The 23,916-nt window shown below is 56.8% G+C and overlaps 1 protein-coding gene across 2 annotated transcripts in view; it reads left to right on the plus strand.

Moving 5' to 3' along the window:
- Positions 1-23,794, plus strand: part of MLPH (melanophilin) — a 54,329-nt gene extending 30,535 nt beyond the window's left edge. The window contains exons 8-16 of one of the 2 annotated variants that reach the window (XM_012755708.3): positions 50-189; positions 7,216-7,299; positions 13,007-13,183; positions 13,452-13,586; positions 14,924-15,016; positions 15,879-15,956; positions 17,559-17,616; positions 18,481-18,581; positions 19,387-23,794. In XM_012755708.3, coding sequence (XP_012611162.2) covers positions 50-189; positions 7,216-7,299; positions 13,007-13,183; positions 13,452-13,586; positions 14,924-15,016; positions 15,879-15,956; positions 17,559-17,616; positions 18,481-18,581; positions 19,387-19,413 — 893 coding nt within the window. In that variant the 3' untranslated portion in view covers positions 19,414-23,794. The remainder of the gene's footprint in view (positions 1-49; positions 190-7,215; positions 7,300-13,006; positions 13,184-13,451; positions 13,587-14,923; positions 15,017-15,878; positions 15,957-17,558; positions 17,617-18,480; positions 18,582-19,386) is intronic. The other variant, XM_012755712.3, reaches the window with a different exon arrangement.
- The last annotated feature ends 122 nt before the right edge of the window (positions 23,795-23,916 follow it).

Here is a 23,916-nt window from a genome sequence, read left to right on the forward strand (position 1 = left end):
AGCCTCCAGCTCTTCAGCCCAGGTAATTCCTCCTGCTCTTACTCCACAGGGAGGGGCGTCGCCGGCAGCCTGCAGCTGCCCCCCCAGTACCTGGCCGACGTGGACACCTCTGATGAAGACAGCGTCCGGGCCAGCAGGGCGGCCGCCCACCACCCCAGAAGGAGAGGCCAGGCTGCGTCCGAGAGCCAGGTAACGGCACCCACCTGAAAGACGTCCCTCCTGTCGCCTCTTTGACCTCCCCACCTTCCCCACGTCGCTTTTTGGGGAAATTAAAACTTTCTGTATTTTCCGACTGTAAAATGGCACAAGCCTGCTACAGAGATGTGTCATCAACATACATTTCTTACTGAAGTGAATTCACACACTGTACCGAGCATTTTAGCATGGCAGTTCCTCCAAAAACTACAAGTGGAAGTTACCACGTGGGGATCTAGCAGTTCCACTCACTGGCATATACCCAAAAGAATTGCACGCGGGCACTGCAAGAGGTATTTGTATGATGCCCATGTTCACAGCAACTTTATTCACAATCGCTAAAACGTGGAAGCAGTGTTTCTATCCGTGGATGAATGGGTAAACAAAATATGATATGTACATGTAATGGAATAATTTTTTAGCCTTAAAAAGGACAGAAATTCTCACATGTGCTACGACATAGATGAACCTTGAGGAAACCATGCTAAATGAAATAAGCCGGTCACAAAAGGACAAATACTGTGCTACTCCACTTATATGACATCTCTAGAGTCATCAAAATCATACCAAACACAAAAGGACAAATGCCGTGTGATTCCACTTACATGACATCCCTAGAGTCATCAAAATCACAGAGACAAAGTAGAATGGGGGCGCCAGGGGCTAGGGGGAGAGGAATGAGGAGTCAGTGTTTCATGGGCACAGAGTTTCAGTTTAACAACATGAAAAGAGTTCAGGAGATGGATGGCAGTGATGGTTATACGATAACATGAATATTCTTACCACCACTATAAAACGGTTAAAAGGATAAATTTTTGTCAGGTGTATTTTATAATAAAAAAGATTTTTTTTGAGACAGAGTCTCGCTTTGTTGCCCAGGCTAGAGTGAGTGCCGTGGCGTCAGCCTAGCTCACAGCAACCTCAGACTCCTGGGCTCAAGCAATCCTGCTGCCTCAGCCTCCCGAGTAGCTGGGACTACAGGCATGTACCACCATGCCCGGCTAATTTTTTCTATATATATTAGTTGGCCAATTAATTTCTTTCTATTTATAGTAGAGATGGGGTCTCGCTCTTGCTCAGGCTGGTTTCAAACTCCTGACCTCGAACAATCCGCCCACCTCGACCTCCCAGAAAGCTAGGATTACAGGCGTGAGCCATCTCGCCCAGCCTAAGCCACCGCGCCCGGCCAAAAATTTTGAAAAAAGACAGAAACTCACATGTATTTTATAGAATTTAGGAGAAAATAATCTTTAATGTTTAAAAAAATTAACTATTTTGAAGTGTACACTTCAGTGACAGCACAGTCACAGTGCTATACAGCCACCACCTCTGTCTAACTCCAAAACAACTTCATCACCCCGAAAGAAAATCCCGGACCCATCAAGCAACTACTCTCCCATCCCCTCCCCCAGCCTCTGGCAGCCACCGGTCTTCCTTCTGTCTCTGTGGATGTGTCTGTTCTGGACAGGTCACAGAAGTGCAATCACTGAAGGGCGTGTGACCTTTTGTGGCTGGCTCCTTTCATGGAGCATAATGGTTTTGAGGTTCATCCATGTCGTAGCGTATACGGATATGGAAAATACACATTCCTTTTCGTGAGAATATGTATTTTATATACTATAAAGTATTATGACTTTCACAAGAGGAGGAAATAATCTATCATTTATTTAAAACTCTTAACAGGTTGTATGCAAGCTTTAAGGAAATGCTACTTAGAATACTTAACATGTGTTAAGTGTGAGAATCACGTGGTGGATGTGGATTTATGGAATAGTCCATCACAGGATTCCTTTATGTACCATGAGTTCCCCCCACTGCATTTAAACCAGGATTCTGTTTACAGACAGCTGATTTCAACTTGAGCAGGTACATTTTACCAGGGAAATACAATGCTGTTTTGTATGGGAGCATCATGACCACTGGGCTCTTTGAAGCCATAAAAGATCCAGGCTCATTGACCCCTCTGATAGGGCCTTGACTCCTACCAGTGAAGTCACAGCATTGGGGACCGTTTTGTGACCGATGAATCTAGCGGCATGAAACCCAGAAAGGGTAGGTGTGCTTGCTCTGGATGAGACCAGCTCCGCAGCTCTGCCACCCAGGAGCCTGGGGCAGGTCCAGTTCCATCCATGCGTGGGCAGGTGGCACAGAGCTCCTCCCGGGACCCTCCGTAGGCTCTGGGCTGTCAGGTGGGAAGCCTAGTACAGTGCTGAGTGTGTTCAGGAAAGGCCTGCACACAGAGCCGGGAGGGACAGTGTGCGTATGGGGTTATCTCGGTTCAGGGTGCAGGCTCGAGGGGCAGGCGAGGAGGGACGGGCTTGCAGGGGCTGCTCTGCAGGACTCAAGCTGCGGCAGCACCTCACCCTTCTGTGCAGAAGGGGCGTCGTCCGACTCTGCAGCCATGGAGCTGAGGACTCCCCTCCTAGGCCTGGGGCTCATGCTGCAGTCGCCAGCCCAGCGCCGGCTGGGGCGGTGGGCAACAGGAAAGGCGCCCAGTGGACCCAGGGCTTTTCTGAGCCCTCGTGCAGCGGGAAACCTGTGCCACGGCTGTTTTCCAGGGCTAAACCTTCACGTGCAGGACAGTTCAGGGGCTCTTGCAACCTCTTGTCACTTTGCCTCTGAGCCCAGGGAAGTGGTCTGCCAAAAAGGAGCACCAGGATTTTGAAAAGAACCTTTCTTAGCATGGCATTTTTGCGGAATCATTATAGGGCTTTTTTGCTCTAAAATTGACTGGGCTAAAATGTCAGCAGGGTAGAAACGTGGAGCTTCTGACCCCTGTGTCTGTCCCCTTCCCGAACCAGTGCCCTTAGGCAGGGCACTCGCTTCACTGCAGTGTCATCTGGAAGCGTCCTCCACCCCCGGCTGGACGTTCTTCCTGCACCCAACATCCCCGAGGGGCCGCCTGGTCTCTGAAAGAAGCACCCCGTGGGGCCCACACTTTCTGGAGCACTGAACCCCTTTTGGGTGGCAGCAAGTCCCTGATGCACAGAAGTGTCCTTCGATGAGACCAGGGAGTGACTGGCTTGGCCCCTGGGGGACGTGGGGACTTCGGGGTTCCCAGCTCTGGCAGGGGTTCAAGGCGGACACGGGTACCGCAGCCATCACGCCTCCACCACCCGCATTCTTAGGTCTGTTCCGTGAGACGAACCCTCGCACGAGTCAGGTGGAGCAACTTTATTACTCAGACAGGCAGCAAGGCCCCGTGGGGGCCTGGGGTTCACGGGTGCCCCCGGCTCAGGAAAGCTGCCCAGGGAGGATAGGGCCTCACCAGCACGTGCCCCGTGTCACACCGTGGCTGGGGAATCCCAGAAAGCATTCCTCTCTGCGCTTTGCACCCCAGGGAAAGCTGGGTCACTGGGCTGGCGTGTTAAGGATGTCCTATTCTAGGGCCCGGGCTGTTCCAGACAGTTCTGTCTTGTCCCGGGATGCTGCATTCTCGGTACATCCTACAGTTACCGAGAACTACAAGAGAAAGGGTGTCAGAACTGCGTCAGCCAGGTCCATGCAGGGAACTGTCCTGCAGGTGACAGTGGAGAGCCAGCGAGGCCAGGTAGAGGCCCCCTAGCGTGGCCAGGTAGCGGCTTCTGGCAGAATCATGGCTAGCTCAGGATCTCCCGCTTCCCTAGTCTGAAGACAGAGGGGTGAAGATTAGAATTAAGTTGTCTGTTTTCAGTAAGCGCTAAATTAGCGACTTCAGTAACTCAGCGAACTTCAGTAACTCATATCATGGTCTCCAGCCCTGCCGACAGCAGTTACCTGCTATGCTTCCTTAAAACTGATCTCTACCTATTGCATGTTTGTGCGTCTTGTCTCTGGAATTTCTCTTTTTTTATTTCCACTAACTTTTATTTACTTAACCTGCTACTTCACCTGGATTGCACCATGGGTCTTTATACAACGCTGGTTAAGCAGCAGAAGGAACATCTAAGCCCAGCCAGCAGCTCCCAGACTTCAGGGGAGGCCTAGGCAGACTCACAGGGGTCTCTGTGAAGGGGCCACTGCCGAGCCCGGGGAGGAAGCCAGTTCTAAACTCCGCACCCACAGACTTGCCCTCACGGGCCTGAGAGTGCTCAGGCGTGATGCTCTATCAGGATTAGTCTGCCTGACCCCCGTTGTCTGCTGCCTGCCTTTGCGGTCGTGCTCGTGGTTAGACTTTCTGCACGAGGGTGATCAGGAAAGACTTTCTGTAGGTAACTGTTCACGCCCAGGGAAAGCCAGCGGCTGCACATGCACGTGGTAGAAAGAAGCTTCCTCGGGCTGAGATGGAAGAGGGAAGAGGAAAGGGAACCCTGGCCACATCCTCCCCTCCCCTCACCCCCGCAAGCCGGCCCCAGTTGCAGACACTGACTCAGTTTCCCATACGAGTGTCACCAGTGACAGACTTAAGTGGTTTGCTTTAATCTCTGGCCTATGTCTGTACTGCATTCCTAAATTGTAGATTTTTATTTTGTTGCCTACAACTTGAAAGCAGCAGGAGTTCCTTATGCTACTTTTCCATCCATTCCACTAGGTGGATACCTAGTTTTCCATCCATGCTTATCTAAGTAGCATGATAATTCTGGCAACTGGAGCCCACACAGGCTCAGACATCCATGCCCTGTGTGGGGCTGCCACCACCCTAACAGTTGCTGCTATTGGGAAATGTAATTAAGGGTGAAAAAAAAGAATTTCTCCAACCCAGAAAATCCCTCCCCAAAGATAGTAAAGAAAGAAAACAATTTTATCGTCGAATAAGCATGAAACCAGACTGTGCTGTGCACATCAGGCAATGCATTAGGACAGCACAGTGGTCCCCAACCTTTTTGGCACCAGGGACTGGTTTTATGGAGGACAATTTTTCCATGGGCCAGGGAAAGATGCAGTATACAATTGAAGTAAGATGCTCACTTGCCGCTATAAAGCTAACGTCACTTAACCACTCCCTGATAGGGTTTCGATATGGGTCTGCAAGCAATTGATGATTGATTCATTGTGGTCCCTGTGCAGTCAACCCTCTCTGCTAACGACAATCTGTATTTGCAGCCGCTCCCCAGCGCCAGCATCACCGCCTCAGCTCCAGCCCAGATCATCGGGCATTAGATGCCCATAAGGAGCGGCAACCTAGATCTCTCCACGTGCAGTTTACAGTAGGGTCCGCGCTCCCGTGGGAATCCGATGCCGTCGCTGGTCTGACGGGGGTGGAGCTCAGGCGGGGATGGGAGCGATGGGGGGCGGCTGTAAATACAGGTGAAGCTTCGCCCGCTCGTCCCCCTGTGCTCACCTCCTGCTGTGCCGCCCGGCTCCTAACGGGCCATGGCCCAGGCCCAGTACTGGTCCACGGCCTGGGGTTGGGGACCGCAGCGTTAGGAGACTGGGAAGACAGGAAGGGATCTCAGCCCATTATGGGGCCGAGCAGACACAGCACCTCACATGCCCACTCTCAAGATAAGCCGCCACTAGTCAGGGGAGACTGGACAGCACCGTTTGTCACAGTGCCCATCCCGGCTCTGCCACGGTAATTGGGAGACGCCTCTGTTGGCTTTATCGAAGGGCAAATAGACTTCTCATGTGTTTAAGGCAGGAGGTAGTTTTGCAGATCGGAGCAAGGGGTCACCGACGTGAGCCTCCTACCCTCGCCTGGGACCTGGGAGATCGGGCGCTGTCCCCCGAGGCTTTCGAGTCTCCAAGACGGCTCCCAGCGCCTGCGTTGTGAGACTGCGCAGAGGCTGTTTGGCCGTTATCAAGATTTGCAAACATCCAGAAAGGACAGAGAAAGAAACCGAGGAGAGGCAGGGAGAAGTCTCTTTCCTGTTTTCCGAGGGGAGAATGAAGCTTGTCGTTTGCACTCAGTGTTTGCTCCACCGCGGGGCGGAAGTGGAGGACAGCCAGCTTGGCCGAGGCCGCCACGAGGGGCTGAGGAGCCGCTGCTGCCTTCTTGGTGGCTTCCCGGCGGGCCTCTCCCTCACCCCCTGCTCCACCACCCGAAGCTCCTGCCACCTCTGCCAACCCCAGCCGCCCCCACCCCCCTCCAGTTTCTCGTCGTGAGGCATGTTCCCTGCTCTTTCGCTCCAGATGTGTCTCTTTCGCTCCAGATGTGACATTTCACAGTGACAGTGCCAGGCGCTGGCTGGGCGGGGGCTCTGTTCCTAGCCCGGCACACCGTGCCCCCGGGAGTCAGCCATCTGCTGAGCACCCTCTCCCGGGGGTATCGATCGCTCTCTCTGCGGAAGCGGAATGTGAGCCGAGGCGGCCGCTCGAGGCGCGGGCCAGGTCTAACCAAAACCCTCCTGTTGACACTTGTCAGCTTGCATTGTTGTTCTTGGGGCGGATTTGCCCACTCGAAGCCCTCAGTGCTATGAAGATCAAACTAATTACCTGCCGAACAGCGCAAAAGCATCTTCACAGCCCGCAAGTGTCATTTCCCGCCTTTAAAGCAAGGTGAGCCGCCGACGAGATAATGGCAGGGAAGACGCATCTCTGGGCGAGGAAGAAACCCGGAGAAGAATCGATTTCTGACGTCTGGGTCTGGGAGCTAATAGACTTTGGGTGACTCAAGAGTCCGGTGACTCAAGGGATGAGGAAGTTGTACTTTTGGTCACTGTAGGTTGTCACCTGGAGTGTCTCCCAGCCCACGAGTGACCCAAGGCTCTTGCTAGCTAATGGCCTTTAGTTTGATCACCACGGCATAATCAATTGACACCTTCCCATACTCATCAGTATCGGCCGTGGCAGTAGCTGCCCCTCGGTAATGACACTGTCATAGCCCCTCAGCATCAGCGTCCCCGTCTTGCTGGGTCTGGCGCCTCTCCTGCCGCATCCGTCCTGCCCTCCCTCCCTCCCTCGGTGCTGCTCCCAGGTTTTGCTTGGTGTTCCAGAACCCTCCGTGTCACAGGTGACCCTCCCAGGCCCTGGCATGGGCGGCGGCCTTGGCTTTCCTTCCACTTCTTGGGATTCTGGTGCTTCCGAGGTGGTGGGTGCAGGTGCCCTGCTGGCGGGAGCGGGCTGGGAGCTCTGGCCACTGTTTCTCTCCCTCTGCTGCAGATCTCTGAGCTGAATAAGCGCATGTCAGCCGTGGAGCGCCTGCTCACCCGCCTGGAGAACTCAGCCGGGCCTCCCCCGACCAAGGTAACACCGGCCGCTGGGCCAGGAGAAAGACAGGGCCCCGCGGCGCCCTGGTTCAAGAAGGCTGAGGGGTGCGACACGGCTTTGAGCAGAAGAGGCTGTTGAGGCTTTGCAGCGTGTTTGCTCGAGCTGTGTGTGCGGTACTCAGACAGCGGGGCAGTTCGGCCACACGGCCTGCAGCAGGTCACCTGCCCCGAGCAGGCCCACTGCCTCTCCCCACGGCCTGAGCGTGGGTGCGAGAGAGCTGGTGGCCATGCAGACATAACGGCCTTCCCAGGGTGTATGATGGACAGGAGAAGGTGACTCGATTGGCCCTGCAGGCCTCTGGGGTGCAGGCCATCAGAGCTGGGTGGGGTCCCCTTCTGCGCCGGGTCTGCGAGCGCACAGTCAGCGCCTGTCTGAGCCCATTGTGAGCTGCCGTAGCAGAGCACCACAGGCTGGGCGATTTGCAATGAACAGAGGCCTATTTGGCGGGTGGTTCTAGAGCCAATTCTTGCTTCTCACAGAGGCCCCCGCCTGCTGTCACCCCGCCCCAGCTCCGCTGCATTCTTCCCCCAGGACACACCGGGCTTCCCCCGTCCTGGGGATCCTGCAGTTTCTCGGCCCATTTACTCCGGGAGAAGGTTCTGCTTGTCTCGGGCCCCGTAGGATTAACAGGCCAGATGTCACAGCAGCTCTTTACACCTGCGAGGCCTCTGAGGAGCTTCTGACTTTTGAGCTCTATCAGAAAGGTGGACTCTTATAAAACAGCACCCCAGATAAAACTGTGCGGCTTCTTCACCAGCTCGGTCTAATTAGCCCCGTGTGCTCATCCTGCGAAGCCCCCAGCAGCAAGGCTGTTGATCCGTCCTAATGGGCTTCATCCAAACAGAAAATCAAATGATCTCGAGCAACATCCTGGCTTGCTGGGGCGGGGGAGGGATCGATGCCGCCGTGGGCACCGTGGGCCATGAGTAACTTCCTGGCAGAGGAGAGGCCTGTCCTCCTCTTCAGCGCCCCTCGTCAGCGGAGGTGACTCACCCCCGAAAGGAAGGATGAGGAGGACGTGCTAGAACTCTCTGGGCGCAGCCCCTGCGGGGCGTCACCCACACTTCTGCACGTCCGCTCGGTGGGCGGAGGAGCCCCGGGAGTGCAGGGTGAATGAGTGAATGAACGAATGAATGACCGAGCTCTGCCTTTGCGGCTGTGTCGGTAACCTGACCTGTGACCTGTAGCCCGGCGGGAGTCGGCAGACGCCTAGCAAGCCGCTCGGTGCCAGGCACGGTTGCCGGGGAGGTGCGTGTCCCCGAGTGGTTGCCACTCGGGGGAGGCAGGAAAGGCGACCAACCGCAGGGAAGCGGACTTTCCCTCTAAGGGCCCTAAGTCTGCGACATCTGCCCTGAGCTGCCTGGCCCGGGCACGGACAGGAGAAAGCCGGCGACTGCACTGCCGTGTGCCTTGAGCACGGAGCCCCCACGTGTGGGCCCAGGAAGGGCAGGTGACTGAAGTCCTGCACCACCCTGAGGGGACAGAGAAGGGCCTTGGGGCTCGCAGCTCAGGGGAGGCCGAGGGCAGGAAAGGCTGCTCCTTGTACAGATGAGATTCTGCCAGGCGACCCCAGAGCCACCCTCAGAAGGAAAAGATAGCAGCCTGCGGTGGCAGTCTCTCTGCGGTGGCAGTCTCTCTGCGGTGGCAGTCTCTCTGCGGTGGCAGTCTCCGCGGTGACAGTCTCCCTGTGGCGACAGTCTCCCTGTGGCGACAGTCTCCCTGTGGTGACAGTCTCTCCGTGGCGACAGTCTCTCTGTGGTGACAGTCTCCCTGTGGTGACAGTCTCCCTGTGGTGACAGTCTCTCCGTGGCAACAATCTCTCTGTGGTGACAGTCTCCCTGTGGTGACAGTCTCCCTGTGGCAACAGTCTCTCCATGGCGATAGTCTCTGTGGTAACAGTCTTCATGTGGTGACAGTCTCTCTGTGGTAACAGTCTCCCTGTGGCAACAGTCTCCCTGTGGTGGCATTCTCTCTGTGGCGATAGTCTCTGTGGCGACAGTCTCTGTGGCAACAGTCTCTCCATGGTGATAGTCTCTGTGGTGACAGTCTCCATGTGGTGACAGTCTCTGTGGTGACAGTCTCCCTGTGGCGACAGTCTCCCTGTGGTGGCATTCTCTCTGTGGCGATAGTCTCTGTGGCGACAGTCTCTGTGGCAACAGTCTCTCCATGGCGATAGTCTCTGTGGTGACAGTCTCCATGTGATGACAGTCTCTGTGGTGACAGTCTCCCTGTGGCGACAGTCTCCCTGTGGTGACAGTCTCCCTGTGGCGACAGTCTCTGTGGCAACAGTCTCTCCATGGCGATAGTCTCTGTGGTGACAGTCTCTCTGTGGTGACAGTCTCTGTGGTGACAGTCTCTCCATGGCAATAGTCTCTGTGGTGACAGTCTCCATGTGGTGATAGTCTCTGTGGTGACAGTCTCCCTGTGGCGACAGTCTCCCTGTGGTGACAGTCTCCCTGTGGCGACAGTCTCTCTGTGGCGATAGTCTCTGTGGCGACAGTCTCTGTGGCAACAGTCTCTCCATGGCGATAGTCTCTGTGGTGACAGTCTCTCTGTGGTGACAGTCTCTGTGGTGACAGTCTCCCTGTGGTGACAGTCTCCCTGTGGCGGCATTCTCTCTGTGGCGATAGTCTCTGTGGTGACAGTCTCCCTGTGGTGACAGTCTCCCTGTGGTGACAGTCTCCCTGTGGTGACAATCTCTGTGGTGACAGTCTCCATGTGGTGACAGTCTCCCTGTGGCGACCGTCTCTCTCTGACGATAGTCTCTCTGTGGCGATAGTCTCTGTGGTGACAGTCTCTCTGTGGCGATAGTCTCTGTGGTGACAGTCTCCCTATGGTGACAGACTCCCTGTGGCGACAGTCTCCCTGTGGTGACAGTCTCTCCGTGGTGACAGTCTCCCTGTGGCGACAGTCTCCCTGTGGCGACAGTCTCCCTGTGGCGACCGTCTCTCTGTGGCAATAGTCTCTCTGTGGCGATAGTCTCTGTGGTGACAGTCTCCCTATGGTGACAGTCTCCCTGTGGTGACAGTCTCTCTGTGACGGCAGTCTCTCTGTCGGGCCTCAGGTACCAAATCTTCAGCCTCCGGCGCGTTCGTCTTTGCTGATCCGGGTGAGGCGGATCCGGGCCCCAGCGCAGGCCTGTCCGCACCCCGGCGTCCCTCCCCAGCACAGTCATCCCCCACGGGTGCCCATGTCCCCACACAGGGCAGTTCCTCAGAGATACCGTGTCTGCAGTGTCTCTGAATGGCCAAGTTGAAATAGGTCAGAGAAGTCATTCTGGGGTGACATGTTTCGGTTTCCCTCACAGCCCGGCAAGCGTTAGGAGGTGGAAGAAGCTGGAGAAGAATAAATGGAGGCCGGGGCCTGGGGAGGGGTGCCGTTGTAACAGTCCCAGGGCTCCCACTCGGGGGCGAGATTTTCCCAGAGCGCTAGAAGAGGCGCAAGCCACCGTGTGGCTGTCCAGGACAGAGTGCTGCAGGCGCAGGAGACAGGGTGGCCGGGACGAGGGACGGGAGGTCCGAGCAGGGTGGCCAGGCGGGAGCCTGGCTCCTGTCCTGCTTCACGGCCCTCCTGAGAGTGGGCTGGGCAGGGCCAGGGACGCGGGGGCCAACGAGGAGGAGGCGGACAGGTCCCGGAACGCCATGGGGCACCCCCAACAGGCATGGACATTTGGGACAAGAGAAAATGGCCTTGAGGACGCCCCCAAGGTGTCTGATCCGAGCGATCTTCAAAGGGTGGGGCTGCCTCAACTGAGGTGGGGGCAGTTCACATTTCATCACCCACTGCAGCACCCTTTCGTCTGTAAAAGGCAAGTGGGATAATTTTGCCGTCTTTGTGGTTTTGTCACATAACTCCGGCACCTTCTCGGAGTGGCGCACAAATCCCTTCACAAAAGGCCAGTGGCCGCAGCGGACAGGGCCTGCCCAGAGAGGAAGGCAGCCTTCGGGACCAGACCCCTTCCCACTCACACATCCAGGCGGCTGCTTTTCTGGGATCTGGCGCAACGTGGCACAGAGTGGGTGTTCCACAGGTAGCTGTTAAGTGGCTCCTGGCCAGAGCGTGAGAAGAACGTGGCCACTGCAGCCGGGCCACAGTCCCCGGCCCGCTCTGCCTCTCGGTGAGAGACGGGGCGCAGAGAGATCAGTGACCACACGCTCGGCTCTCCCCATCCGTGAAGTAAGGGTGACAGCCTGGAGCACACGAGCGACACCTGCCCCTGAAGGCTACTTGACGCTTGTTGGTCCCCCTCTGTGAGCCATTCACAATCCAACTCCAATCGAAATTGCAACACACCACGTACAAGAATTATGGCCGAAAAATACAGCATCGGAAAATGGCTCCGAGCAGCCGAGAAACGGCTTGAGTCTGGACCCAGAACTTGCCCGAGATGAGCGCTCGGGTCAGCCCCGAGTTTCCCCCTAGCCAAGGCAAACAAGCAGACATTCTGGGTTATGTAAACCTCACCCGAGATGGGGAAGCAAGCTTCCCTCGAGAGACAGACTTTCCTGGCTCTAAATCCAAGCAGGGACCGTTGTGAAGGACGTCACCCCCTGTGTCCTGGAAGACACCCCCAAGACGCACTCACGGCTCTGTTGACGGTTTTGAGAAAGTCACAAAAGTACTGCCCCTGTCGGGTGCTTAGTGCGGGGGTCTGGGGGTGCAGTCGTGTGGCACAGCTGACGAGAGAACCTGGCACAGCACCTCGCCCCATGCCTGGTCCTCGTGGACACTCGACATGGGGGAGCCGTGGATGCCCTGGTCACTGGGCAAGGTGACGTGCGTTTCTGGGCGGAGCTGAGCTCACGTGGCCGTGGTGTGTTTCAGCGTTAACACGGGGACAGCCGCGAGAACCCGCACGCTGGGACCGGCAACACCCGCCTCAGCCTCAGCCGGCCAGACCTGACGGTTCAGGGCCGCGGTCTCTGTGCCGTTGGTGCCGGGGCCGACAGCCAGAGGAAAGGGCTTGGGGGCCCAGCTTGGGTGGCTGACGCAGGGGGAAGGATTGTCCTCTCATGAAAATTCCCACCCAGGGAAGCTCAGTGTCTTGTTCGAAAGTGGCGGGTCTCACCAGTCACCGCTAGAAGGAAGGAGATGCTGATACCCCCTTCAGCCTGGAGAAGGCTCGAGGGCTGGCTGAGTGACCGAGCCAGTCACAGAAGGACAAACACGGTGTCATTCCACTCACGTGAGGCGTGACGGTCACAGAGACAGGAAGTCGCTCGGTGGCTGCCGGGGACAAGGGCGGGGACTGGGGTTGGAGATTGGTGGGGACCGTCTGCTTCGCCAGGTGAAGAGCTCTGAGGGTGGACGGCGGTGACGGTCCCACAACTGTGTGAATGTCCTTAAGGCGACTGCACTGTGCACTTAAAAATGGTTAAGGCGGACAATTTTGTGTGTGTATTTTTCCACAGTAAAAAAATGTTAAGAGAAGGCCAAAGAAAACGGTGGGTCTGAGCTAGCCAGGGGTAGGGGCCAGCACCCCCGGGACCCCCCCAGCCCCGAGGAGGGAGCCTGACTCTGGCTGGGCCGGGCGGTGGCACTTGGGACCAGCTCACGCAGAGAAGGGACGGGGATGGTGGCTCCGGCAGGGCCCCCCTCGGGGGTGCTGGGGGGATGCACCTCCCCGCCTGTGACCTCCCCGCGGCCCCAGACGCTGACCGGGGTCCCCCGCGTGTCCCGTCAGAGTCCCACCGCTGGGGCGCACACGGACGCCGACCGAGAGTTGGAGACGCTGAAGCGGAAGCTGGAGGAGCTGACCAGCAACGTCAGCGACCAGGGGGCCTCGACTGAGGAAGAGGAGGGCAAGGAGGAAGGGGCAGAGCCGGACAGCAGCGGCGCCCTCACCCTGGCGGGCCCAGAGGTGAGGCCACCCCCAGGGCTCTCGGCGGGGCCCAGCAGAGGCAGGGGCGGGGACGGGCAGTCCCAGCCAGCCAGCGGTTTGCAGCCAAGCCACCGCCCTCCCCAGGCAGGAGGGTGGCCACCCCGGGGGGCACAAAGGGCCCTTGACCAGAGCCTCGGGGGTGGCCAGCGCCGGCCGCCCAGCTCCCCCAGTCCGCGCAGGAGCACAGCGCGAGGCCGAGTGCACCCTCTGGCTGGCGGTCAGCCCGGTGGGCGCATCTCTCTCCTAGGGGTGCACAGCGGCAGGCCAGACGTACGGACAGGACGCCAGCCCTCAGGGCCGCGGGGACCCCGCCTGGCACAACAGGACCACAGACGAGGAGCTGTCGGAGCTGGAGGACAGAGTGTCCCTGACGGCGTCTGAGGTAGAGCAGGCAGAGAGCGAGGCAGCCCCATGGACCACGGGAGCAGGGGCGTCTGCACAGATAGAGGTGCCTGTGACCAGGCCGTTGAGGGCTCACACAGAGCCCCCCGCCCCGTCGGCCCAGTGTGCCAGTGTGCGTGTCTGTGGAGGCCAAGCACGGGTTTGGGGTCCCTGGGGGACTCGCCTGCCTCCGCTGTGGCTGCAGAGCTAGAGTCCGGGTGGCGGACACGCCCATAGCGTACAGGGGTCAAAGGACAGAGCCAAGCGTTCGGGCCTCCTGGGACAGCCAAGGCGAAGTGGGTGCTGCTGTGTCCCCCCACACCCCCCAAGACCCACGCAGAAGGCAGGGTCTGCCCCTCGGGCTGCAAAACGGCCAACGCCCACTGCCCTTCTGCCCGCTTGTCCCGTCGGCAGGTGCCTGGCACTCCCCCGGGGGGAAGGGCACGGCCCCCAGAGCCGTTCACGTCACGGGGAGTGAGTCGGGCTCAGGGGCTTTCATTCCCTCTGGCTTTGCAAAGAGTTTTCGAATGCCTCCCGTGGGGCCAGCCGGCATCGTGTGGGGCACAGAAGTTACGGCTGTGAGCATCTCAGACCGAGCCCTGCCTCCGTGCAGCTCACATTTTAGTGGAAGGAGGCAGACAACACACACACAAGACCATTTCCGTTCATGAACACGGCTAAGATGACGCTAAGTGGGGGTGACTCCTGGAGTGCTGGGGGTGGGGGGCTTAGAGGTGGCGGGAGGGACACTAGGAAAAGAAGCCAGTGTGGCAGATCTAGAGGACGGGGTCCAGGTGGAGGGAAGGGCAGGTGCAGAGGCCCTGGGGTGGCCTCAAGCTCAGCAGCGAAACCTGACACCGGAGCAGAGTGTTGAGGGCAGGGTTGGGAGGAGGCAGAGAGCCACAGAGAGAGGGACCTGGGCAAGGGTGATCGATGGGGCCTTCTGTTTCCAGAAGCTTCCTCTGGCCTCTGTGGGAGGAGCGTCCTGGGAACAGAGGAGGGCCAGGGCTAGGGCGGTGCCCGTGGGGCTGAGGCGGGGTGCGTGGTAAGGAACAGCGGGGTGTTGGGGTCCCTTCCCCAGGCACGGCCGCCTTCGGGCCCTGATGGGACCCGGGCCTCCTGACACACCTCCAGAGGGTGCACAGAGCCCTCCTCCTGCCTGGGTGACCCGCAGGGGGCCCCCCCCCCCCCGCACAGCCGCGGGAGGGGCTGGGCTGGACGCCACCCTTAAGGGAAAACACGAATGAAATTAGCGTCGTGAGTGACCCGGAAGCAGCTGCTCTTTCTGTCCCGTGACCTGGAGCCGGACAAGCGTGTGTGTCTGTCTGCATCTCTCAGGTTTCAGACATCGAGTCCCGCATTGCAGCCCTGAGGGCCGCGGGGCTCACGGTGAGGCCGTCGGGAAAGGCCCGGAAGAAGTCCAGCCTCCCGGTGAGTGGGGGCCGCGGCGCCCGGCGGGTGTGTGTTCCCGGGACCCTACCCCGCGCAGCGCCTGCCACCGATCTCAGAGCCGGAGCCCCACGCCGGCCGCCTGCCCACCCCTTGAGCCGCCATCTGGGTTTCCTAGGAGCGAATGATGGCTACGCGGAGATTCTGTGTTGTCTGTGTTTCTGATGGAGGAAGCTCTCTTTGAGGGCCCGTCAGCTCCCAGCTGAAACACGCACGTGTGCGCAGTTTAACACGCACAAGAAGTGGCCTGAAGGGTCACACCTGGTGTCGAAAGGCTTGAGACGTTGCCATCCCACCATGGGAGCCACCAGGCCAGACGGGGGACACGCCTCCAGGGACCTGCCCTCCTCACAGAGACCCCCGGCCAACATCCTCCCTCCTGGCTCCACTCAGGAACCTTCAGACACAAGCACAGTGCTGAGGATATTTGGCAAAAGAATAAAAGATGTGCTCAGCAGAGTCCCAGATTAGGGCCGCCAGGTAGAATACGGGATGCCCAGGGAAATCTGAATTTCAGATAAACAGCAACTAATTTTCTACTATGAGTATATCCCATGCAACATTTGGGAAGTACTCACACTAACAAAATGTGTTTGTTGCATATCTGAAATGCAACAGTAACTGGGTGTCCTAAATTTTAGCTTTCGCAGCCTGGCAGCCCTAGTCCCGGAGCCTGGGCGGGCGGGCGTGGCGTGCGGGGGCTGACGCGCCGCCCCGCGCTCCCGGCCTAGCGTTTGCAGAGAACGCCGGGCCTTGCGTGTCACTGGCCCACTCCCACAATCCGCCCTGTGGCTGGGTGTCAAACGGGCAGCAATAACCTGGCAGCTCTTCCCTTGTCCCCCAGATATTTCTCCCCCGGGTTGCCGGGAAGCGTGGCAAGAGTGCGAAGGACCCGGACACAGGCTCTTCCGACGAGGTCAAGGTATGTGCCATTCCCTCCACGCCCTGGAGCCCGCCCGAGGAGGGGTGGAAGGCGAGCCCGTGGAGTGGCAGGGCTGAGATGCCCACACAGAGGACGTGGCCGCTCCGTGGGCTGGCCTCCCTGGTGGCGCGCACTGGGACGGGCGTGTGGGGCAGCCACTGTCGGGGAAACCCGGGGCAGCCGGTGCCGGAGTGGGAAAGGGAGATGGGCAAGGCAGGCGGCCAGCAGACGCGGCATGGAGCAGCCCCGGGCGGGCTGACCTTGGCTCCGTCCTTCGGGGAGCTCTGGGGTCAGTGTGGGCCACACCCCGGAGTTGCCCCGCTCCGGGGCACGGCAACCGGGCAGCCTCAGCCATGGGCAGGGGCCAGGCCCTGGGAGGCACGCATGCCCGGGCACTCCTGCCCCATCCTGCACCAGGCACAGAGGGCTCCGGGGGTCCAGGCTCCTCCTTCCGCCCGGAGGGCAGGCGGGGGCTGCTGGGAGCGCAAACACACAGCAGCCAGTGGGCAGACACTCGGGCAGCATGGGCAGGACACGCCCCGACGCCGCACAGAGAGGCAGGAGCCAGCCTGGGATGGAGGAGAGCTCCTGCATATTGGGGAGTGGTTAGGAGTAGGATGAGGCGCCGGCGCCCCAGGAGGAGTGGGCGTCAGCTCCGGGTCCTGCCTGCACCCGGGATACCCGCCGGGAGCCATAACGCACATGTGGCCACTTGCCCTTATTAGGCTCACCATAGTTATAAACTGTGCTTCTTTAATACGCATCATTCCGTTTGCAGTTTAGAAGCCGGGCGAGCAGGCAGTGCTATTGGCCCTGTCGTACTGATGGACAAACTGAGGCTCAGGGAGGTGGATGCGCTTGATCGAGCTCACAGACAGGAAGGGGCAGTGGGGCTCAGCCCTGACCCCTGGCCCTGACCCCGCGCTCTCCACTGGGCCGTGGCGCTTCCTCCTTCGTCCTGGGGAGCCCAGCCCTGAAGGCTTCTGCAGCTGCCTGAGCAGCCCACAAAACCAGACGGGCAAACCCCGAGGGGCAAACACTGGGAAGAACTTCTAGGGCGACTGGGCCACTGGCTCTCTCCACACCTGGAAAAGGCGGAGCGGAGAATGATTTATCCCACTGCAGGAGGTGATAGACTGGAAGAGAGGAGAGGTGTGGTTCTGACAGCTGCGGGGAGCTGGGAAGTGTGTTAGACGTGATGAATCTTCCAATATCCCCTTAAAGAGGGCCACGGGCCCATTCTACAGGGGAGGAGACTGAGGTTCGGAGAGGATAAGTAGATTACTTGTCCCTGTCTCACAGTGCTAAGGGGGTAGCACTGGGATTTGAACCCAGATCCGTGAGGCGGGAATATGTGCTCTCTCCCCGCTACCACCCAACATTGGCAGTTCCCCCAAAGCTGAGCTTCTCTTATGCTCGGGCATTTGGTGCTTCGTGCACTGAAAAGGTGCTGGTGTTGTTAGAAGTTCAAATAGTGCCAGAGAACAGAGACCGTGACCTGGTTCATTAGAATCTGGAAGAGCAATAATCCCCAATTGGCCCACAGAGTTTCTAAACGTTACGACAATCTGATGACGTCTGGAGACGTTCTCTTTCTTCTAGGCAACAGCCGCGCCCTATCTTCTAAGGAGAAAGTTCGCTAATTCCCCAAAAGGTCCAGGTAAGAGCCACCTGCTGCCCTCACCCCTGCAGGCCCGGGAAAAGGGGGTGGGGGTGTTCCGTGAATTTCTTTGTCATCTGTGGGACACCTGCCGTGTCCTGACTCCTGGAGAACACTCTCGGCGACCCTCGGTCACCCTCGGGGCCCGGGAGTTAGTGATCCCGACGACAGGAGTTTGGTGCTTCAAGGGTGCGAAGTCGGTGGTGGTGGTGGCGGCTGTGTTTTCCCTGTAGATTGTCCTAACATGTACACAGTTCCGGGCCTTCTTACGGAAAGTACGGGACATCATTTAGCCTTCCTTAAAGTCCGGGTGGTGACCAGGACACCAGCTTTGTCCCGGACAGATGGGATGTGAGGGCTCCCGGCCCCCCACACGTGGCCGGCTGTCACGGCTCACCTCGTGGCCTGACCACGGCTCGCCAGAGGCCAGCAGCTCCCGTCGCTGTTCAGAGTCCAGCGCTCGCTGACGAGTGTTTCGCGTGCCCCCCTGCTATCCCCGCGTCTGAGCCGGGCCCTCGCACCCTCTGCCCCATTCACACCCCGCCACGGGCCCCGGGCAGCTCTCTGTGTCCCCCGCCCCCCACAACAGCCCTTGGCTCCCAGCTGCTGCAGAACCAAGGGGGATGTCCCAGCACAGCCCCGCGGACTGTGGCCGCGTGTCCACGGGGAGCCCAGCCTGCCCCTCCTCCGCCACCCGCGACGCGCTTTCCCTCCCGTGGGACCACACAGGCCTCCGGCAGACGCTGGGTGCGGGTCCCGGCTCGCAAGTCCAGACACACCTGACTGCCCTCCCCAGCCCTCTGTGCCGTGTGGGGAAGGTCTGTGGTTCATAAACGCGCCTCCCTTGTTCTGTCCTCCCCAAAGGTGAAGACGATGATTCCTTCGATCGGAAATCCGCGTACCGCGGCTCCCTGACCCAGAGAAACCCCAGCGGGAGGAAGGGAGCCGCCAACCACGTCTTTGCGGTAACGTCGCCTCTCGTTTTCTGGGGATCCCTTAAAATTCCATCACCTGTAAGGTTTGCGTGTAGATAGTGAGTCTTCAGAGTAAAGAAAATTGGGGCAAACGAGCAAGAATTAAAGCCAGAGATTCAAAGCAAAATCTTGCCAACGGGGACTTGAAAATCTAAGTGCTTTGAAATAAGAGTAATATCTTCTAGTGCTTTAGCACTTTCAATTTTCAAATACTTTCCATCCACATACCCACAGGACAAGAGCCAGTGTCACTGACTCAAATTCATAGCTGGGGAAACAGAGGCAGAGAGAAGTTACTGAAAAATCCAGGGGATATTGACTGATGCCTTGAAAAAAGCAAACACAAGCATTTGACCAGTGTGTCCATATATGTGTTCGTGTGGCTGTGCGTGCTCCCATGTGTGTATGTGTGTGTGTGTGTATGTGTGTGTGCGCGTGCCAGGGGCATCCTCTCATATCTGACTTTGTATCCATCTGTGTACAGGCCTGTGTATGTGTTTCTGTGTACACACCCTTGTGTGTTACCTGTTTCTGTGTGCTCGCCTGTGTTTCTATGTGCATACCCGTATAGATCTGCATGCACACTTGTGTGTGTGTGTGCACACCCATATAATCTAAGTCTGTGTCTACCTATGTGCACATCCATGTGCACACCTGTGTGTTTGCATGTCTCTTCATGTGTGCCCATGTGTGTCGGTTACATGCCTGTGTATTTGTGTGCGTGCTCATGCACATGCATCTGTGTGCATGCCCATCTGTGCACACTTACGTGCGCATGTGTGTCTGTGCTTCGCAGAAACCCGTGATGGCCCACCAGCACTGACGGGGAGGCCGTGGGGCAGGGCAGAGAGGCAGGGCCGCCCTGCACTCGCTGGCCCTCTACCACTGCCACCATGTCCCTCATTGGCTCTGCACTTCCTGCTATCCACGGTCACCTTACAGAGAGAAACACCTGCCCACGTGGACGCCCACCTGTGAGAAGGAACACCTGGCCGCGTGGACTCCCACCTGCAAAATGACAGCAGCTCTCAGTCCTTCGCTGTTGACCCAGGCTCACTGACGACTTCCACGGCCACCCCGTCAGCCTTCTGATATACGAGAAGTAGCTAAGCTGGCGTGACTTTAGGACACTGTTGTTTAAACTTTTTGAAGGACACACAGAAGACCCTTTCCACTCGCTCTTTCACCCCTTTCACTCTGGGCTTTGGTATGTTGCTTTCCGTGAACGGGATGGGAAAGAGAAGACTATGAGGGCACCAGCCACGTGTCTATTCTTGACCATCTGTGTCCGAGTGTGGGCAGCTGTGTGTGTATTTCCTGTGGGTGTGATTGGAAGTCAGGCATCAAGACAAGTGACTGAACTAATGAGCTGCAAAATGAGGACAGAATAGACACCCCCAGCCCCCCACGCCACACACACCCATTCTGCAAGTTCCCTGGGGTCCACAAATGGGGAGAAATTTCCCTGCGCGGAGGGTAGCACATGCGCGTGGTAGCGAGTGAGCATTTGCTCTGTGCCCGGAAGCAGGTGCAGAGGGCTTGCTGGGACAGGTGGCTGACGCAGCCCTGGACAGGCAGGGAGAAGACCTGGGTCCCCGCCTGGCTCTGCCACTCACTACAGTGGGCCCAGTGGGACAGAGGACAGAAGGTCAGGACCAATCAGTGACATCTGCCACGGGTGGGGGTGCGAGGGGTGGCAGAAATCAGCCAGCCACTTGCCACGGGTTGCGCGGGCGATCTCTGAGCCCTCCGCCTCGGCCAGTCAGGGACTGGGAGTTAATTCTGGATGTCTGTGTGGCCCTTCTGGTCTTCAGGGGAGCCCTCGGGGACTCCCCAGAGCTGCCTTTGAACATCATAGCGGTGACCACACCTTCGCCCTCGCTGAGGTTCACCCCAGACAGGGCCCTGGGTGGAGGCCCGCGTGCTGGGTACAGCTTCCTTCGGAATCAAGCAGGTAGCAGAGACAGGGTCCAGCCTTGTGTCTCCAAGCGTCGACCAAGTTAAGGGTCTCCTGCGCTGTCTGAATCCCACACCTCAGTCAAAGCCAAAACTAAAGTTCAAACCCCAGAGCGCCTTGCCGGGTGGGGGAGACGCCCGAGTCTTCAGGAGATGTGTGAGCGCACACTGTGGCATCAGATAAGAAGGCGGGGGTTTTTTCATGCAACTCCCAGCGTTGTTTATAACTTCCATCCTTTGAAAGAGTTCTTCAGAGCTCCTCTCCCAGCAGATGGCTACTTAGGGACGGCTTCAGGGGAGCTGCACACAGCAGGCCAGGGCCCGCCGAGGCCAGGGCACAGCGAGCAGTGCAGCTGCCGGCAGGAGCCAGGGGTTTCACCGTGACTCCAGACGGAGTCGAGAGACGAGCATTTAAAAGATTTCTCTGAAGTATGATTCTCCAGCAGTTTTCTTTGTCAGGGAAAAAAGAAGAAGTTTTAAGAAGAGTTGAATGCACAGAGCTCCCAAAGATGCTTCACGGTTAGGAGTGAGCTTTGAGCCTGCAGCACGGTGAGTTGCTCTGCCCAGAGAATCTAATGTCTGACATGGTGCCGTCCAGCCCCTAGGTCACCAGCGGACGCCTCACCTCACTGCTCGTGGTCAGAGCAGAGCTCAGTTTGACAGGCTGTGGCGCCAGCTCTCATCAGAGATCAAGCCAACCGTGCATTCGAGTCTGGCAGTGTTTACCATGATTTCCCGTCAAGCCACTGTTTCAGTAAGTGGCAAGGACTGTCACTTGCCGGCAACTCTATCCAAAAGAACCTGCTTTCCTGGGAGCCAAATAGCCCATCCCCGAAGGTGTAATGGAATTGTCACATGCCTGGCTTCAGGGACCCCAGCTGTCCACGTTCAGCACTCCGGCTGGAGCCCGGTAATCTTTGCTGGTACTCACAATGTTCATATCTCCAAAGTTATTCCTATGGGGAATTTTTATTACATGTGAAATATCTTTTTATTTTATTGGGATAAAACAGAAAAGATAGTTATGCAAAAAAAAGAGGATAAACAAAAGAAAAAGAATCATCTACCAACCAGCAACCACTGTTAAGTTCCTCCAGACACACACACATACACACACACCACACACAATACACACATACAAAATACACATAACACACACACATATACACACACAGTGTACACATACACAATACACACAGCACACTACACACATACATAATACACACAGCACACACACACTGCACACACCCCACACAATACACCACACACAATGCACACATACACAATACACACACCACACACACAAACACGTGCAATGCACACACCACACACAATGCACACATACACAATACACACAGCACACACATAATACACCACACACAATGCACACATACACAATACATACACCACACACAATGCACACATACATAATACACACACCACACACAATGCACATACACAATACACACACCACACACACATACACTACACACACCACACACAATGCACACATACACACCACACATACATGTGCAATGCACACACAATGCACACACACCACACACAAACACACGTGCAGTGGACACACACCACACACAATGCACATACACAATATACACAGCACACACACACTACACACACCACACACAATGCACACATACACCATACACACAAACACACGTGCAATGCACACACAACACACACAAATATACACCATACACACTCCAGTGGTGATGCCCAGGAAGCTGCCTCCCCCGGGGCTCAGTCCCCACTGCTCCGGGCGGCTCCCGTGCTGGGCAGAGACCCGCCTCGCAGGCAGGCCACACTACCACAGCCATCACTGCTGCCACCACAGGCTGAGCATCCCTTATGCAAAATGCCTGGGACCAGAAGAGTTTCGAGTTTGGGATTTTTTCAGATTATGGAATGTCGGCATTATACTTACCAGTTGAACATCCCAAATTTGAAAATGCAAACTGCTCCAATGACCCTTTATTTGAGTATCATGTCGGGGCTCAAAAAGTTCCAGATTTTGAAGCATTTCACATTTCTGGGTTTTGGATTTGGGATACTCGCCCTGTATCTGCTAGAGCCACCTGGGGAGCTTTGCGTGTCGCTGGTGCCCGGTGGAATTCCAGTGGGACTTGTCCAGGCACAGCCCAGGCACTGGAACGTTGTTAAAGCTTCCCAGTGACTAATCTGCAGCCTGAGGCAGGGACCCTGTGCCCCACCTTCCAGGGCCCCTACCCTTCTGCCCCCTTTCCCAGCCACCCCTGGACCACAGATGTCCCAGGGAGCCCACCTGCCAATTCCCGCACCGCCAGGAACAGGCAGCCGTGCAGAGAGAAAGAGAATCACGCATGACCCAGTCCCCGAACGACGGGTGAAGCATTGCCCTGGAGCTTTTCCTCAGAGTCTGAGTGGGGTGCAGTCAATGGCACGTTGCCCGTCTGCGAGAATCCAAGGGATGCACCTGCTGCTTCCTCTCCAGATAGTTCCCTTAAGAAGATTATATTCGCCCAGGTGTGGTGGCTCACACCTGTAATCACAGCACTTTTGGAGGCCAAGGCAGGAGCATCACTTGAGCCCAGGAGATCAAGACCAGCCTGGGCAACACAACAAGACCCTGTCTCTACCAAAAAACAAAAAAAAAATGGCCAGACACTTGTAGTCCCAGCTACTCGGGAGGCTGAGGTGGGAAGACATCCTGAGCCCAGGAGTGTGAGGCTGCAGTGAGCTCTGATTGTGCCACTGCACTCCGGGCGACAGAGTAAGACCCTGTCTCTAAAAAACAAAACAAAAAAATTATACTCAACTTCACTTAAATGACCTTTAATATAATCTACAATGATCCAAGAATATGAATGATTCCATATTCCAAGTTAAATGTTAGACTATTGCACAGTTATTTAAAATGGCACAAATATATAGATATTTTAAAACAGCTTGAGGACACGACTATTATAGGTGAAAAGAATGGGATTCAGCGTGTGTAAGTGTGGTGAATCTACCGAGAAAATCCACGGGAAACTCACTTCCCACTCATCAAATGTGGGAAGTGACTGGTGTCTTTGACATTATCAGTGCTTTTTTTTAACATTAAATATTTTGCGTGCACTAAAATTTTTTCCAAATACATAGGAATTGCTTGTATAATAAAAAAATAAACGTGCCTTATAATAATAATAAACTTGTCTATGTTGTGTGCTAGTTATGAAGACTGTAAAGGCCTTGGAAAAAAACATAAATCGTAGCCTGAGGATGAAAATGGTTTGCATATAGTCAGGGTAGCTAGAAAGAGCCGGTGTGAGCAAACAGGGCTGAGCCGGGCCGTGGAGCGAGCGCCGTGCTCAGTTTCCTGCCTGTTCCT

The sequence above is a fragment of the Microcebus murinus genome, chromosome 8 (genome assembly GCF_040939455.1).
Source record: "Microcebus murinus isolate Inina chromosome 8, M.murinus_Inina_mat1.0, whole genome shotgun sequence".
NCBI classification, from domain to species: domain Eukaryota; kingdom Metazoa; phylum Chordata; class Mammalia; order Primates; family Cheirogaleidae; genus Microcebus; species Microcebus murinus.